The 14,784-nt window shown below is 43.9% G+C and overlaps 3 protein-coding genes and 1 non-coding gene across 5 annotated transcripts; 3 read left to right on the top strand and 1 right to left on the bottom strand.

The window, feature by feature from the left end:
• Positions 1-57: 57 nt before the first annotated feature.
• On the top strand, positions 58-130 carry TRNAG-GCC (transfer RNA glycine (anticodon GCC)). The gene has a single exon. It is a non-coding gene; the product is annotated as a tRNA-Gly (tRNA).
• Positions 131-2,712: 2,582 nt separating this feature from the next.
• Positions 2,713-8,306, top strand: DNAAF2 (dynein axonemal assembly factor 2). 2 transcript variants are annotated; one of them, XM_065872336.1, is made up of 3 exons: positions 2,713-4,771; positions 6,559-6,702; positions 7,497-8,306. In XM_065872336.1, the coding sequence occupies exons 1-3, from the start codon at positions 2,777-2,779 to the stop codon at positions 7,998-8,000; spliced, it is 2,643 nt and encodes an 880-aa protein (XP_065728408.1). In that variant the 5' UTR covers positions 2,713-2,776; the 3' UTR covers positions 8,001-8,306. The 2 variants fall into 2 exon arrangements, with proteins under 2 accessions (XP_065728408.1, XP_065728409.1); XM_065872337.1 differs by lacking the exon at positions 6,559-6,702 and having other exon boundaries at positions 2,875-4,771; positions 7,497-8,000.
• Positions 8,307-10,512: 2,206 nt separating this feature from the next.
• On the bottom strand, positions 10,513-12,137 carry MGAT2 (alpha-1,6-mannosyl-glycoprotein 2-beta-N-acetylglucosaminyltransferase). The gene is made up of 2 exons (XM_065872348.1): positions 12,123-12,137; positions 10,513-11,856 (listed from the first exon to the last, which is right to left on the bottom strand). The coding sequence occupies exons 1-2, from the start codon at positions 12,135-12,137 to the stop codon at positions 10,513-10,515; spliced, it is 1,359 nt and encodes a 452-aa protein (XP_065728420.1).
• A 1,159-nt stretch (positions 12,138-13,296) lies between these two features.
• RPL36AL (ribosomal protein L36a like) lies at positions 13,297-13,735 on the top strand. Its single transcript, XM_065872229.1, has one exon. It carries the CDS (start codon positions 13,322-13,324, stop codon positions 13,640-13,642), a length of 321 nt encoding a protein of 106 aa, XP_065728301.1. The 5' UTR covers positions 13,297-13,321; the 3' UTR covers positions 13,643-13,735.
• Positions 13,736-14,784: the final 1,049 nt, after the last annotated feature.

Raw genomic sequence — 14,784 nt, forward strand, 5'->3', positions numbered from 1 at the left:
TCTGCTTAAATTTCTATTTTATGAAATTTTGATATTAAAGTAAACACGATGGGGACTTCCCTGGTGGTCCAGTGGTGAAGACTCCGTGCTGCCAATGCAGGGGGCCCGGGTTCAATCCCTGGTCAGGGAACTAGATCCCGCACGCGGCAACTAAACGCACACTGCTGTGGAGATCCTGCACGCGGTAACGAAGATCCCACATGCTGCAACTAATACCCAGCACAGCCAAATAAATAAGTAAATATTTTTTAAAATAAATAAAATAAACATGATAGTATACTTTATAGAGTTTTATAGGAAAAATATTCTCTGCATAATCTTTTAGGAAAAATATGAAAATGTGTAAAAATATATAATCCAAGTATACATTTGTGTTTAAAAATTTAAGTTTCATTATTTCTGTACGAGTTACACGCTAATGTTCACCATAAGTCTTAATAGTATATTCAAGAATTGCAAATTGTTTAAATTTCAAGTCACAGAATCTATTCTAATGATAGTGAAAATCTTTGTTTCAGGATATTACTATGATATTCATTACATAATTACCTTTTGGCACTGAAAATTTAAAAACACACTGTCCCCATAGTTTTTACATTTAAAAGGAATAATATTCACTTTGAAGCAGACTTTTGCTATTTTGGGTATAACAACTCAACACCATGCCCTTATCTATTAGTTTATGGTGGGGGACTATGGTGATGGCCCAGAAATGAATCTGAATGACAGGAAGTTGTTAAACGTACAAAGAGTATTTCAAATGTATGAATAATCTTTTTTTTTTTTTTTTTGCTGTATACGGGCCTCTCACTGTTGTGGCCTCTCGTGTTGCGGAGCACAGGCTCCAGACGTGCAGGCTCCGCGGCATGTGGGATCTTCCCGGATCGGGATACGAACCCGTGTCCCCTGCATCGGCAGGCGGACTCTCAACCACTGCGCCACCAGGGAAGCCCTGAATAATCTTAATATTACAGAAAGCCTGGAATAGAAGATATTTCTTTCAAAGCTTTTTGGGGAAGAGATACTGATAAAAAAATTAAAATGGCACCGAAAGAAAATTCCTCAAGAAATTTAATCTGAATGTTGTGATAAGTGAATTCTGGTTAAGGATGAAGTGGCAATTTGAGATGTGGTTTAAGGATGTAAAATTTCAGAGTATTAGAAGAGGTCTGATGTTAGAAGAGCAAGATTGAGCTTTAATTTCAAGAATAGCCTGGAAATTTTGACTAAAGGTGAAATCAAGGCATTAACTTCGAAAGCTACTGATTACTTGGGAAAATTTACAATTTGGGCCTTGAAAGTGAAATAGAAACTGCAAGGTTGTTGGTCCAGTTACAAGAACCATAGAGCTAAATATGAAAGCTTTCTTTAGGAACACATTTAACGCCTAAAATGATAGGGTATGTTTACGGGTTAGCAAGGTGACGTAAGATGAAGCAGAGCGGTTAACTATGTACGAGCCAATAAGTTGCCAGAATCAGGCAATAATTATTAGAATAAGGCAGGAACTAGAATCAGGTGGAGGTGGACATTGTCTGGAAATGAAAAGGAAGCAGCGGTCTGAAAAATGGGCTAGCAGAGGAACAGCACTGCAAGGCTATCCAGGGCTAATACTCTGGGGAAACAGAGAGGTGGTGTGCTCCCCGACCTGGTGTTTAATCAGCTGAAGCACGACTGACCGCACTGCAGAAATCTGGGTATGAGGCACCGTCATGTGACATTATGCCTTAGGGGCCAGGTAGATCACACAAGACGGGAGTAGGTTGAGATTTCTCTGCTATGAGAAAAGCCAACACTTGGTCTCAGTGTGGGGAAACCACAGTAAGTGCCAGTGCATGTGATGAGGTAGGAGAGAAACTTGGATGGTGTCTCGACATTTAGGTAATGCCAACATTGTGTTAAATGTTGCTGAGAGTTTCAACAAAATGAGAACAAAAAAATGATCACTGGATTTAACAACTACCAATTAATAGCTACCCCAATCAATAAATATTCTTCTATAATATCTATTTGAATGGCTGCATAGAATCCCATTGCATGGCTGTACCAAAATCTGCTCAACCAGTCCCACTGTTGAATTCTTAGCTTTTTCCCAAATTTTTAGAATCATGTTTCTTGAGCATGCTCTCAAAGTTGGAATTGCTGGATCAAAAAAGGTATGCACGTTCTAAAGGCTTTTTATACAGCTACCAAACTACTCTCTAGAAAGGTTTTATTAATATAATTCTACCACTCCAAGGAAATACAGTAATTGTTTTTAAAAAAAGCCTTTTCCATTTTGATAGGTGATATGTAGTATCTTATATTTGCATTTTTATTATTAACGAAGTCATAGGTTTCCTGATCATTGGCTATTTATGAATAGCCTGCCCATAATATCTCTTGCACCAAATGAGAGTTGTAAACAGGGCAAATTGGTGAAATATCTAGGAGACTGAAATGCTGGTTTAGCGAAGTGAATAAAGCATATAAAGTTGTTAGAATCACAGCTTGTGAATGTATTAGCTTTGTAACTTTCGTCAGGTAAGTTCTCAGGCCCTATCTTCTCATCTGTGAAACGGGGATTAGGCCTACCTTGAAGTGTTGTGAACAATGGATAACGTACATGATGCTGTTAATTATGACAATTATTCAGATGGTTATTTTGCAGAGGTAACTGCACCATGGCACAGGAATCTAAAAAATGCATAATGTTGGTTTGAAGAAACTAAGGCTATTTCAGATATTTCCGTCACCCCTATTCCTGCCCCTCCTCCCGGCTGTTGGTGGTGTCACTATGGCAACGAGCACACGCTGCCCGAGGCTCAATTCTCTGGCGGTTACAGACCTCCGCCACCTCACTCTCCGCAGACCAGCGACTCTACGACGCGTTCCTCCCACTCGGTCTCAGATTCATCTCCCTTGGCTCCTGGGCAAGGAGCCGAGGGGCAGCATGGCCAAGGCGGCAGCCTCTTCGCCGCTGGAAGACTTGGACCTGAGCGGAGAGGAGGTCCAACAGCTCACCTCCGCCTTCCAGGACCCGGAGTTCCGGCGAATGTTCTCCGAGTACGCCGAGGAGCTTACGGACCCCGAGAACCGGCGGCGCTACGAGGAGGAAATCACGGCCCTGGAGCGTGAGCGCGGAGTGGAGGTGCGGTTCGTGCACCCTGAACCGGGCCACGTGTTGCGCACCAGCCTGGATGGGACCCGGCGCTGCTTCGTGAACGTGTGCAGCAACGCGCTGGTGTGCGCGCCCAGCAGCCGGCCCGGCTCCAGGGCCGCGACATCCGGCAGCCAGTGGTCTCTGCCCTACAGCCTGGCGCCGGGCCGCGAGTACGCTGGGGGCCGCGGAAGCCGCTACACCGTCTACGACGTCGTCTTCCACCCAGACGCTCTTGCGCTAGCCCGACGCCATGAGCGCTTCCGCCAGATGCTGGACGCCACGGCCCTGGAGGCCGTGGAGAAGCAGTTCGGTGTGAAGTTGGACCGCAGGAATGCCAAGATCCTGAAGGTCAAGTACAAGGGGACCCCGGAGGCCGCCGTGCTACGCACGCCCCTGCCCGGGGGCTCCCCGGCCCGGCCCGAGGGGGAGCCGGAGAGCCCTCTCCCCGATTTCCCCTACCCGTATCGGTACCCGGAGGCCGCCGGGAGCGCTGCGATCCCCAGGCCCCAGGCGCCCTCCCATCCGGAGGCCGTCCTGCAGCCCGCCCCCACTGAGCCTAGCTACAGCGTGGTGCAGCGCCACCACGTGGACCTCCAGGATTACCGCTGCTCTCGGGACTCGGCCCCCAGTACTGTGCCCCAGGAGCTCGTGGTCACCATCGAGCTGCCGCTGCTGCGCTCGGCCGAGCAGGCGGCGCTGGAGGTGACGGGAAAGCTGCTGTGCCTCGACTCGAGGAAACCCGACTACCGGCTGCGGCTCTCGCTCCCGTACCCGGTGGATGACAGCTGCGGCAAGGCGCAATTCAACAAGGCCCGGCGGCAGCTGGTGGTCACGCTACCTGTGGCGCTGACCGCCACGCACCCGGAGCCCGCCGCGACCCCGGAAGAGGCCGCCGACCGGCCCGGAACTGACTGCGCGCCATGCGCTTCCGCTCACCAGGGGCAGGCGGGCCCAGCGGGGGTTGGTGGGGCGGACGGAGGCTCGGATCCCAACCGAGGCTGGACTGCCGACGCCGGGATCACCACCCCGGACGCCACCGGGGGGGAGCACGTCTCAGCACCCGAAGAGCGGGATTTCAGCGGGCAAGAGAGATCAACAACAGGCATCCGGGAGGAGCCGCCTTCCGGAGCTGGGAACTCACCTGGGGACGGTGGCGAAGGCGCTCCTAGTACTTCATCCGGGGACCTTGACAGGGGGTCTTCTGCAGGAAAAGTGAGTGCGCGCCGAACTCTCGGCGTGGAGGCGCTGGAGGCCCGGGAAGGCACCCGCAGGGAGCCAGCTGATCGAGCCATGAGTGGTCCCGGGACCGACCGCGGGGAACCTCTGTGCCCGCCTTTGCAGTGTAATCAGGATGAAGAATCCCTGACTCTGCTCATTCAAGTGCCTTGGATCCAGCCTCAAAGTCTTCAAGGGGAAGTGACCCCCCTCTGGTACAAATTGTCCTTCTCCACCCAAGACTTAGTTTATTATTCCTTCTTTTTGCAATTTACTCCAGAGAATAAGTTGAATACCAAAGAACCAGTGGTTAGCATTTCTTCAAACAATGCAGTGATAGGACTGGCCAAATCTCCAGAGTGCCATGGACAGTGGAGAGAGTGGTATTATGGTTTAAACAACGATTCTTTGGAGGTAACAGTTCTTTCTAGAGTCCTAGTATTTGAAATATTCTGTTCCACTTGCTATCACAGGCACACTCTCAGTTTATCCTAAACAAAGGATTTTCCATTATAACTTCTCTTCTGATGACTTGAAATTGATGCACTTGATGAAAGATGTTAAGTACACTTAAACGCATATTGAAAAAAAACAAAAAACAACTTAACGCATCCTCTCTGGTGGATGGGTTTCAAATCTTCACTGTTGCCCTTGAGAAGGGCTGTAACTTTAGTCATATTCTCAAAGGGGTTGTGACACAAATAGGTTTAAGAGGCATTCTATTATGGCCATATTTTAAGTTGGTAAATAGCTTTTTCCAACCTTAGAAAGTAAATCGTTTACTTCCGGAGAGCAAAAGTAACTCAGCCTGTGCCACACAGTTCTTTTGTAGGAAAACCAACTCGCAGGTGTGAATCTAAATCCCTTGCCCTCTCGGCCATATGGTACTGCTTAATTTCAGTCGCTGATATTGGTGGGGTTGTCTTCTGGTGGGCGTTATATTACATTGAAATTACCTCTTTTTGCATCTGTTTTAATCTGTTCCCTGCTAGTACTTGGCACAATGGCTGGCATTTAACAAAGTGTAATATAAGCCTTTGTTGGTACCAACATCACATCAGCTACATCTCTTTTGGGCAAAAACTGGGGCTGTGCATTATCAGGTTTACCTAGGATATCATTTTGTAGTTGCTACTATACCTTTCAGATTACTGAGGATCTTGAGATTCAGTATTCCAGTACTATTGGCAAATACTGGAAAAAAAAAAAGTTTGACGTTCTATAGAACTTTTTAAACTCATAAGTGAACAATTAATTGGTATTTTTGATTGAGGTTTGTATCAATGTTACATGTAAATTTTTTTAGCTCTTTTAAGATATTCAAGGGTTAAATTCACAACACTAGTTGCACAGATTATATATTAAAAATTAAGTTTGGGGCCTTGGCTTTAACCTGCCAGGAAGTTTTACTTCTTCCTGTATTTTTCTAGAAATTTGCTAATAAGTTAAATTTTTATTTTATGAGGTGTATCTTCTGTGAGAAGTGGTTAATTTGAAAACCTCCAAAAATGGTAAAGTAAATAGCCAGGGCTAGGTAAAATACTTTGTGAGAATATAAAATATGAAATCGGCTATCTGTTTATGTCATCAGAAGGGGAAATTTAGGAAAGGGCAGTCGTTTTCCTGGAATTGTTTTAATAAATGTGAAAATAAATCACAATGTGGGGGAAAAAAACTATATGGACAAGCATTTGAGAGAATACTAAAGAATGTATTTTCTTACCTAGCCAAGAACTAAAAGGCAAACTGGTCACACAAAATTTAAATAGATCCTGTCTGTGTATCTTTTGCTGACTCATTAGGAAGTGTTATAAAATTAAATTACATTTTCTAGCTTGGACTGCATTTATAACTCTAGAGGTGATGTTATTCTTACAAAATAGAGGGGAAAAAAAGGGAAGATAATTTGTAAGTAAGATTACTTGGAGGGAAAACATACCTCAGATTTAATAGAGACCTAGAAAAGGAACTAAGACTTGTCTTCTAGGGTCTTTTCCTATATATGTATGTACTCTTGCTGTTCTTATTGCTCTGTACAATACTCAGTTTTCTTTTGCCAAAACAGCATAGGAATAACATTAAAATAAACATTTTAAAAGTGCAATTCTGAACTGTGTGAGAACTTTTATGAGCTGTTTTTAGATACAACTCTGTCAAGTATGACCAATAAGGTAGAATTTTTTTTTCTCTTTTTATTTTAGGAAAGGTTATTTGTCAGTGAAGAAAACGTTAATGAATTTCTTGAAGAGGTCCTGAGCCCTCCATTCAAACAGACAATGCCCCTAACCCCACCATTAATTGAAGTTCTTCAGGTTACCGATAGTAAGATTGAAATACATGCAAAGGTAAGGATTTTGGTGGGCTCTATAGAGTCGTGATTTGGGACAAGGTTGAAGCCTAACAAATAACTTAATTCTTGATTTCTTTATATCAAAACTTTAAACTAAGTGGACATGATGGCTGGGAAGAGTGATGTTAAGAGGAATAAAGACTTTTTTATATGTATTTTACTATTAAACATCTGCAGTTCCTTTTCATTTATGTTATCTCCTTTAATCCCAAAATAACTTCAGTGAGGAATGGAGAGAAACTAACATTTGGGAATTATGAGTATTAGTCCAGGGACAAACAGCTTTTTTTTGACTCTCAAACCATGGGAACTATGTCATCCAGTTTGTTCATTCTTTCTAGTTGAACTTAAGTTTGGTTATTTTTATAGTCTTCAGTATTGGACACAAATGAGTAACTAGGACAATTGACTTGTAACGTGAATTCAGGGGAAAGAGGCTCTCAAGAATCACAGAAATACAAGAAAATTCAAGAAATTCAAGAATGCCCTTATAAGAATGACTGCTAATGGGTTTTATAGGCCATGTTAAAAGGTTTGTAGGCCAGGATTATTTTATCCTGAAGGAGATGAAGGGTCAATGAAAGTATTTAATCAGAGAATCAATGCCAGGTTTGTATGATTAAAATATGACTGGCAGCATTTGGAGAATGACTTTGAGGGGGAAGCCAGAGGGCCTATCTGTAAGTCTACTGGGTTATTCCTTCACAACTTAAAAAAGTTTCCAGCGGGTACAATTTACTTTTCTATTTGTTTCAAAGAATTATTAATTTGCTGTTTCTCCTGACATAGTTGCAAGAACGTAGTAACTCTGAGCAGCTTCATGAGAAGGAAGAAAGAGCCAATGAAGGAAGTCATCTAACTGAAAAAGGAAGTCTACAGCATGCTTCTACCTCAGCTGATTCCAATTCATCTGTAGCAGTCAAAGTACTAGAAACAGACAGTTGTGGTTCAGTTGCATGCTTGCAACAAGGGGCCCTTGATGTTTCTCAAAAGCCGTCTGCAAAGTCTCAGCAACCTGAGTCAAAAATGGAACCTGAATTTATAAAAGACAAAAGTGCTGTTCACTCAAATGATGAAAAAGATAATTTAAAAGAACCAGTAATAACTGAAGAGAAAGAATTAGATGGAGATCACCTATCTTCATTACTGAACAAAACTGAAGTTCACAATACACCTGGTTTTGACAACATAAAGGAAACCAATATGCAGGATGGTCGTGTGCAGATTATTAAAGATCATGTGACTCACTGCTCATTCAGTTTTCAGAATTCTTTGCTTTATGACTTGGATTAATTCTGTATCATCTTAGAATTTAACTAAAAATAGACTCTCTGTTTACTATCTTAAAACCAAAGGTATTCAAGAAAGTATAAAGTTTGCAATTTTTATTCTCATAGGGAAACTGAAGCTATTTATTTTTTTGCATGTAGAGTTTATACAAAGCTTCCTTAATTATGGAAATAAGTTTTGTGATTCCTCTGATGTATATTTTTTCTAATAGTTAAACATTTAGTTTTAATACAACCTATTTATATTTACTTCTGTGTTGTTTTTGGCTTTTGTTTGCCATTACTTTAATAAAATTTCAAAATAAATACTCATTAAAAGTTGTGTCTGTCACAGAGTATTTCTAAAGAATGCAATTAACTAGAAGCACACTAGAGTGCATGTGTTGGTGGGAGGAGAATCTCAAAACTATGCATTTATAAGTCTCACTAAATAGGATGTACTTATGCTTGTCATAGAGATTCTGAAAGAACTTTACTAACCAATATTAAATGATCCAAACAATACAAATACACTGAAATTTAGTATTTTTGCTTCAACTGTGTATTTTACTCTTCTCATATATGTCACCATGTATATATATATGTGTGTATACATATATATAAATAACAGGTTATTTGTTAATGACCTTGAAAATTCAAAATTTTTAAAGAATTTTTTGGAAATTATTCAAACATTCCTTGGCTTTATAGAATTAATTTACAAATTTTAGAACAGGACAAATTGTCTAAGAATTTGCTCCAACAGGAAAATTGTCTTCATTATATTATTACATGAAAACAACAAGAGCTAGTGTTTTCTAATCAATTTCTTTTATAACACCTAAAAGAGGGCAGCAGATAATTTATCAACAGTGGCTAAGTTATGAATTTTGTGGAATAGTATTTTTATTTGAGGCCAGGAGAAAATCCCAACAGATTTTTTTTTCCTCACAAAAAATTTTAGGACAACATGAAAGACAATATAGAAAGGAAAATATTTGTTGATCTAATCGCTGACCCCAAGGCCTTGAGCTGATCTATTTCTGTTCCAAAAACAGCTACTAATTCAAACCTCTGGCCTTACCTTAGTCCTGGAAACTAATTTCTTTAGTCCTTTGAACTAGGGAGGTCAGGTCAGAGCACCAAAAACTGGTACGAAGCCTAGCAGTTCATTCTGATTTACATTTATAACCCCAGTAAAACCTGGAACCAGAGGGCTGAGGGCAGTATAAAGGTAGCTCATAAAGCAAGAGAACTATTTGCTCCATTGTAGATGACCATATACATTTCTCAACCATAATAGGAATCTTAATTTGATGGAATAATAGTTTTGAGACTGTCCATTAGGTACACAGTTTTCTTAGATTGAAATGACTATTGCAGTACCTACACAGAAAGTAGTCTATATTTATGATTGAATACAATTATATACTGTTAAGGAAAACTTTCGTGTTAAATATGGAATAAATTTTAAGCCTGCTTCCTATTATTTACTGTCTGTCCTTTTAAAAAGTATGATTTCTATTAAAATAAAGCTGGCACTAGAACATGTTTCACTTTGGCAGGACTGAACTTTGTATCATTTCTGGCTGTACTTCACTTACACAGCAGCTTTTTATTGCTCATTATCTATGCCTGGCTAATTTGAAAGCCAGTTTCTTCCAAAGGGATGCACTGTCAAGAGCTGGGTTTTCTTTATTTCAAACTCAGTTATACAATGTACAGATAATATGTAATGCTAACTTTAAACCTTGTAGAATGTCTTTACTGGATTTTGGTGTAAAAATTTATTCTGCAAAATGATCAGGAATCTTTTTATGCAAAAATGAGTTTTATTTTGGCAGCACTAAAAGAAAAAAAAAAACAAAACCACTGTATTTCTACATTGAGGTGAAAACAGTGTTTAAACTTTCTTATCAATCAAATACATTCCAAAAGAAAGTGTGTTCTATGAAGGTTCCAAAGCACAGGCAAATCTTAACACAATAATACAGGAATCTTTAATACTGAAAATGACTCTGTTCTGACTGTGTTTAACATAACTTTCGAGTTATAAAACCAGTGAAGCAATCCCTTCCTAGTAACTGTGTCAAGAGTGAAGCTGGGCTTGTTCCATTAATACTCAACAATTTCATTGTAATACTTTTTACTAATATGACAATTTTAAATAAATTCTGCTGTACTTAAAAGAAGTCTTGAATGTGGAAAAGTGTACAAAGTTCCGGATAAAAAGATTAATAGATGCAATTTAAATAAAATTTCTCCTCTTCTTTCTTATCAATTAACAATAATGATTACCTTTAGCAGATACACATTGAGCTTTAAAACCCAATTCTCAAAATGAAAACTTGTTTTACATCTTAATCAGACATAAAAGGAAAAGATTACTATATTGGGACACCTTTTACAAGAATTCTGTTGTTGTTGTACTAAAGCAGAAACCAGTTCCTAAACCCTTTTATTCAATTGTAGTTCTGTTTGAACAAATATCAAAAATAGAAGACTGTCACTACTTTTGCTTTTGTAATTGTGATTTTTTACTGCAGTCTTCTATAACTTTTACAGAGTTCATGGTCCCTAATATCTCCCCACCCTCCATTTTTCCTAGGTGGGGAAAGGGCTGCCATAAACTTCTCACTGATAGTTAGAGTTTCTGGAAACAGGTACTGTTTGTTATTATTTAAGAGTGACTCAATTTGGGCACTCTGGGTGGATGGTCTACAGGTTTTTTGGTGGTGCATACCACAGTCTCCAGCATGAAAAATCCTAGGAACTTGAGGAACCAGCACTTTCCAGAATTTTGGAAGGCAAGATACAGTCAAATACTGAAGGGTCCAGTCCCAGTTATAATCATCGTAAGTACAGAAAATATCTGTGCACTCAATCAGCTTCTGATAGGCATCCCGGGTCAAGGCCAGACCCATATTGTGCTCTGTGGATTTCCACGTTTTCACATCTACCTTGTCAGCAATGCCATAGAAACTGCGAATGGCAGTATAGGTCCCCAGGGAGAGAACATCACACTCAGGACACTCTTGCTGCTTTAATTGCCACATCTTTTTGAAGACATGGTAAAAGTCAGGGGCTAAGTAGTGATCCTCTTCTAGGAAAAGTATGAGGCCAGCATAGTCTCGAAGGACTTTGATCCTCTCCCATACAAAATGCAGCTTCCACCACCAGTGGTGTTTGGTTTGGGAGAATTTGGCCTCTCTATAATGGCCGAAGGAGTCGGGATATTCAGCATTAATGCATCCCATCTGCAAAGCTGCATTCTTCTCCACGTCTCTGGGGCAATCTCTGGGGTCAGTGCCCGGAAACTCGTTGGGGTACAACTGAATACTAAAAGGAAAGAACACCTGCAGAACCGGACAGAAATCCACTCCAGCAATCATCTGATTGATCTCGGTCGACCAAAAGTCATGGCTAAAGATAACGAAGACGTTGTCGATTCCCTGGGCTTTTCGAAGTGAGTCCAGCAGCAGTTTGAGGTATTCAGGCCGGTTGTGCACCTGGACCACCAGCACCAGCTCTCGGGGGGCCCAGGAGCCGGCCTTACCTACATTCCTCACCGTCTGGTCAAAGTTCAGCTGGTACACTAAGGACCGGTACCGCAGCGTCAGGTTGTCCACCTCGGGGTGCGGGGCCGCCGCGACTAGCGGAGCCGCCGACTCGTTGGAGCCCCGGCGGATGCCCACGGACACGGCGGGATGGTCCCCGGCCCGGGCGCCTGCACCCCGCGCGGGCTCGGCGTCCAGCAGCGGCGGGGCGAGGGCCTCGTTCTTCCTTTGTCGCCCATTGCTGCTCCAGAGGACGAAGCCGCAAGCGGCCACCACGAGCGTCAAGATCAGCACCTTCCGCTTGTAGATGCGGAACCTCATGGTCTCCGGCGCCAGGAGCGCAGGCAGGCAGACGGGCGCGGAAAGGAGCTAGAGGCTCCGGCGCGGAAGGGGCGGGCGGGCGGCGGCCGTGGCCTGCAGCAGTCGGAACTGGCCCCCGCGGCTGTCCTCGCTAACTCATCCCGGGCCCCGGGGGTCCTGGGGCCCGAAGGCTCTCAGCTCCCCCGCGCCGCCCGGGCTCCACACATCGTCGCCTGGCAGCTGCAGCTCGGGCACCGGCCCCGCCGCTAGGAGCCGCAGCACGGCGTCGCTTCGGTCCTCTCCATCCAGCACGGGTCCGGGAAGAAGCCTGTCGCGGCCCCACCGCACCCCGGCTCCGTTACCTGCGCTTCCAGCGGCCCTGCGTCTTCTGTGCGCTCATCTTTACGGGGCCCCGGACGTCCCAGACCGAAGGACGTAACCTCGCCCCACTCCGGCGGCGACTGTCCTGACAACCAGCGACCGGCCCGCCGAGCGCCGCGGTCCCCGGACCCACACCCCTCCGCCCCGCCCCTCGGGCCGTCGGTTGGCGCTTCCCGGTCGAGTCTGGAGACGCACGGCCGTCGCCGCCCGCTGCCTATTGGGCCGCAGCGCGGTCGCTCAGGCTCAGGTCCTACATCCGGGGCGTTCCTTCCTTTCCTGTGAGGCGTGAGCAGGACGAAGCCGGAGCGTGGACGTGGGTTTTCCAGGTGAGCGGGTGCGGGGCTGTGGCGATTCCGGCTGGAGTCTCCAGTGCTCAGGATCCAGGGCTGGGCCGTGTGGGCCCTGGTAGGAGAGGGAGGGCGAGGCCCGCCGCCTTGGTTGGTGGATTTCAAAAACGGGCTTCTCCCTTCCGGAAAGGGGCTCTCGCATGGCGGCTGCTGGGCCGGGAGGCACTCATTAGGGACACGTCAGCCTTCAGGGCTGCTGAGGAAAGGATGACGATGCTTCGGAGGGAAAAGTGAAACCAGGCTGATGCGGTCCTCGGAGAAGGGACGGGGCGGGCCGTGGAGGTGGCTCTACACCGCGCCCCGAGTCGGGCATGCCCGGGAGCTAGAACATGGAGGGAGAGGGTGTGCGGAGAGGCGAAAATAAACTCTAGCCTCGGCCTTCTTTCTCTGCCGAAGAAAATCAGGTATCACACCACTACGCTTTAGTTGTTGGGCAGCCACGGTAAATTAAGCCCCAGAGGAACCCACTTTGTGGGGGAAACTGTACGGGGCGTCCCTGTGTTGCTGCTCTTGCTGTTTTTCAGTGAGTTTCATTCTATAAATGCTCCAATAATTTAAGGATTCCCAAAAGCTGTGCACGTATATGTGCGTTTACTCATACAGAAAAAGAATAATTGGTGCAATTATACATTACTGACTTGTGTAATGTTATCTTCCTATAAATATTTATAAAACACGAATTTTCAAAATGTTTAACGTTTGCTGCCGTATTTTAAATATTTTACAACAGTTTTCATCGTGAAGACACCTCTACTGCAAAGATGGTCAATGTACCTAAAACCCGAAGGACTTTCTGTAAGAAGTGTGGAAAGCATCAGCCTCACAAAGTGACCCAGTATAAGAAGGGCAAAGATTCCCTGTATGCTCAGGGAAAGAGGCGCTATGATCGGAAGCAGAGTGGCTATGGTGGGCAAACAAAGCCAATTTTCCGGAAGAAGGCTAAAACCACAAAGAAGATCGTACTGAGGCTTGAATGTGTTGAGCCCAACTGCAGGTCCAAGAGGATGCTGGCCATTAAGAGATGCAAGCATTTTGAACTCGGAGGAGATAAGAAGAGAAAGGGCCAAGTGATCCAGTTCTAAGCTTTGGGAATCTTTTGTTCTATTTTTGAGAGCAAAATGTTGAAGTTATAGAAAAATTGCCTGTATGAGAATAAATACAGTGATACTCTTACTCAAATCTTTTGTATTTTTTAAAATATAAGTAAAATCACATGTCTAATTTGGCTGTAAATTAAAGAAATAATGGTAAATTATTTGTAAGTGAACTAAGGTTCATCCTCTTATCAAATTCATTATTTAAATTTAGTTCCACAAGAATTGGCATCTTGTATTTATATAAAAAGAAGGTGGGCTTCCCTGGTGGTGCAGTGGTTAAGAATCCACCTGCTGATGCAGGGGACACAGGTTCAAGCCCTGGTCCGGGAAGATCCCACATGCTGCAGAGCAACTAAGCCCATGCGCCACAACTACTGAAGCCCACACGCCTAGAGCCCGAGCTCCGCAAAAAGAGAAGCCATCCAATGAGAAGCCCGTGCACTGCAAGGAAGAGTAGCTCCCGCTCACCGCGACTAGAGAAAGCCGTGCGCAGTAACAAAGACCCAATGCAGCCAAAAATAAAGACCCTGCTTTTTGTATATGAATTTTAGGCTAAGATGCTTACAATGGGGATGGCTTGTAGATGAGCAAGAATGCAAAGGGCTAGGGTGTAGGAATAACATGGTGGGCACTTATTCCCAACACAGACTTTTTTTTTTTTTTTTTTTTTGCGGTAAGCGGGCCTCTCACTGTTGCGGCCTCTCCCGTTGTGGAGCACAGGCTCCAGACGCGAAGGCTCAGCGGCCATGGCTCACGGGCCCAGCTGCTCCGCGGCATGTGGGATCTTTCCAGACCAGGGCACGAACCCGTGTCCCCTGCATCAGCAGGCAGACTCAACCACTGTGCCACCAGGGAAGCCCCCCAACACAGACTTTTATATCTACATTTATTGATGAAGAAATAATTGTCTTTCTACAGGAACATGTAAAAATCAGATATGCACTAAATTTTAACTATGCCACAAAACTTCACTTTTTAAAGAACCATGTTTTAATATAGTTTTATAATATTTTCAGGCAATGTCTCACCAATTTATGAGTTCAGAAAATCCTAAGATACTTAATTACAGAATTCTTAGTTTTAAAGAGCAAAAGTGAATTATCTTTTAGAAGGCAGTATAAAGCCTG

This window comes from Phocoena phocoena, chromosome 2 (genome assembly GCF_963924675.1).
Source record: "Phocoena phocoena chromosome 2, mPhoPho1.1, whole genome shotgun sequence".
Lineage (NCBI taxonomy): Eukaryota > Metazoa > Chordata > Mammalia > Artiodactyla > Phocoenidae > Phocoena > Phocoena phocoena.

What these genes read in the sequence shown, in the direction of transcription:
- RPL36AL (XM_065872229.1), top strand. Translation starts at nt 13,322, where the DNA reads ATGGTCAATGTACCTAAAACCCGAAGGACTTTCTGTAAGAAGTGTGGA.
- DNAAF2 (XM_065872336.1), top strand. Translation starts at nt 2,777, where the DNA reads ATGGCAACGAGCACACGCTGCCCGAGGCTCAATTCTCTGGCGGTTACA. An exon ending in TAAACAACGATTCTTTGGAG is followed by an intron (nt 4,772 to 6,558) that starts GTAACAGTTCTT and finishes TTTTTATTTTAG; the next exon opens with GAAAGGTTATTTGTCAGTGA. An exon ending in AGATTGAAATACATGCAAAG is followed by an intron (nt 6,703 to 7,496) that starts GTAAGGATTTTG and finishes CTCCTGACATAG; the next exon opens with TTGCAAGAACGTAGTAACTC.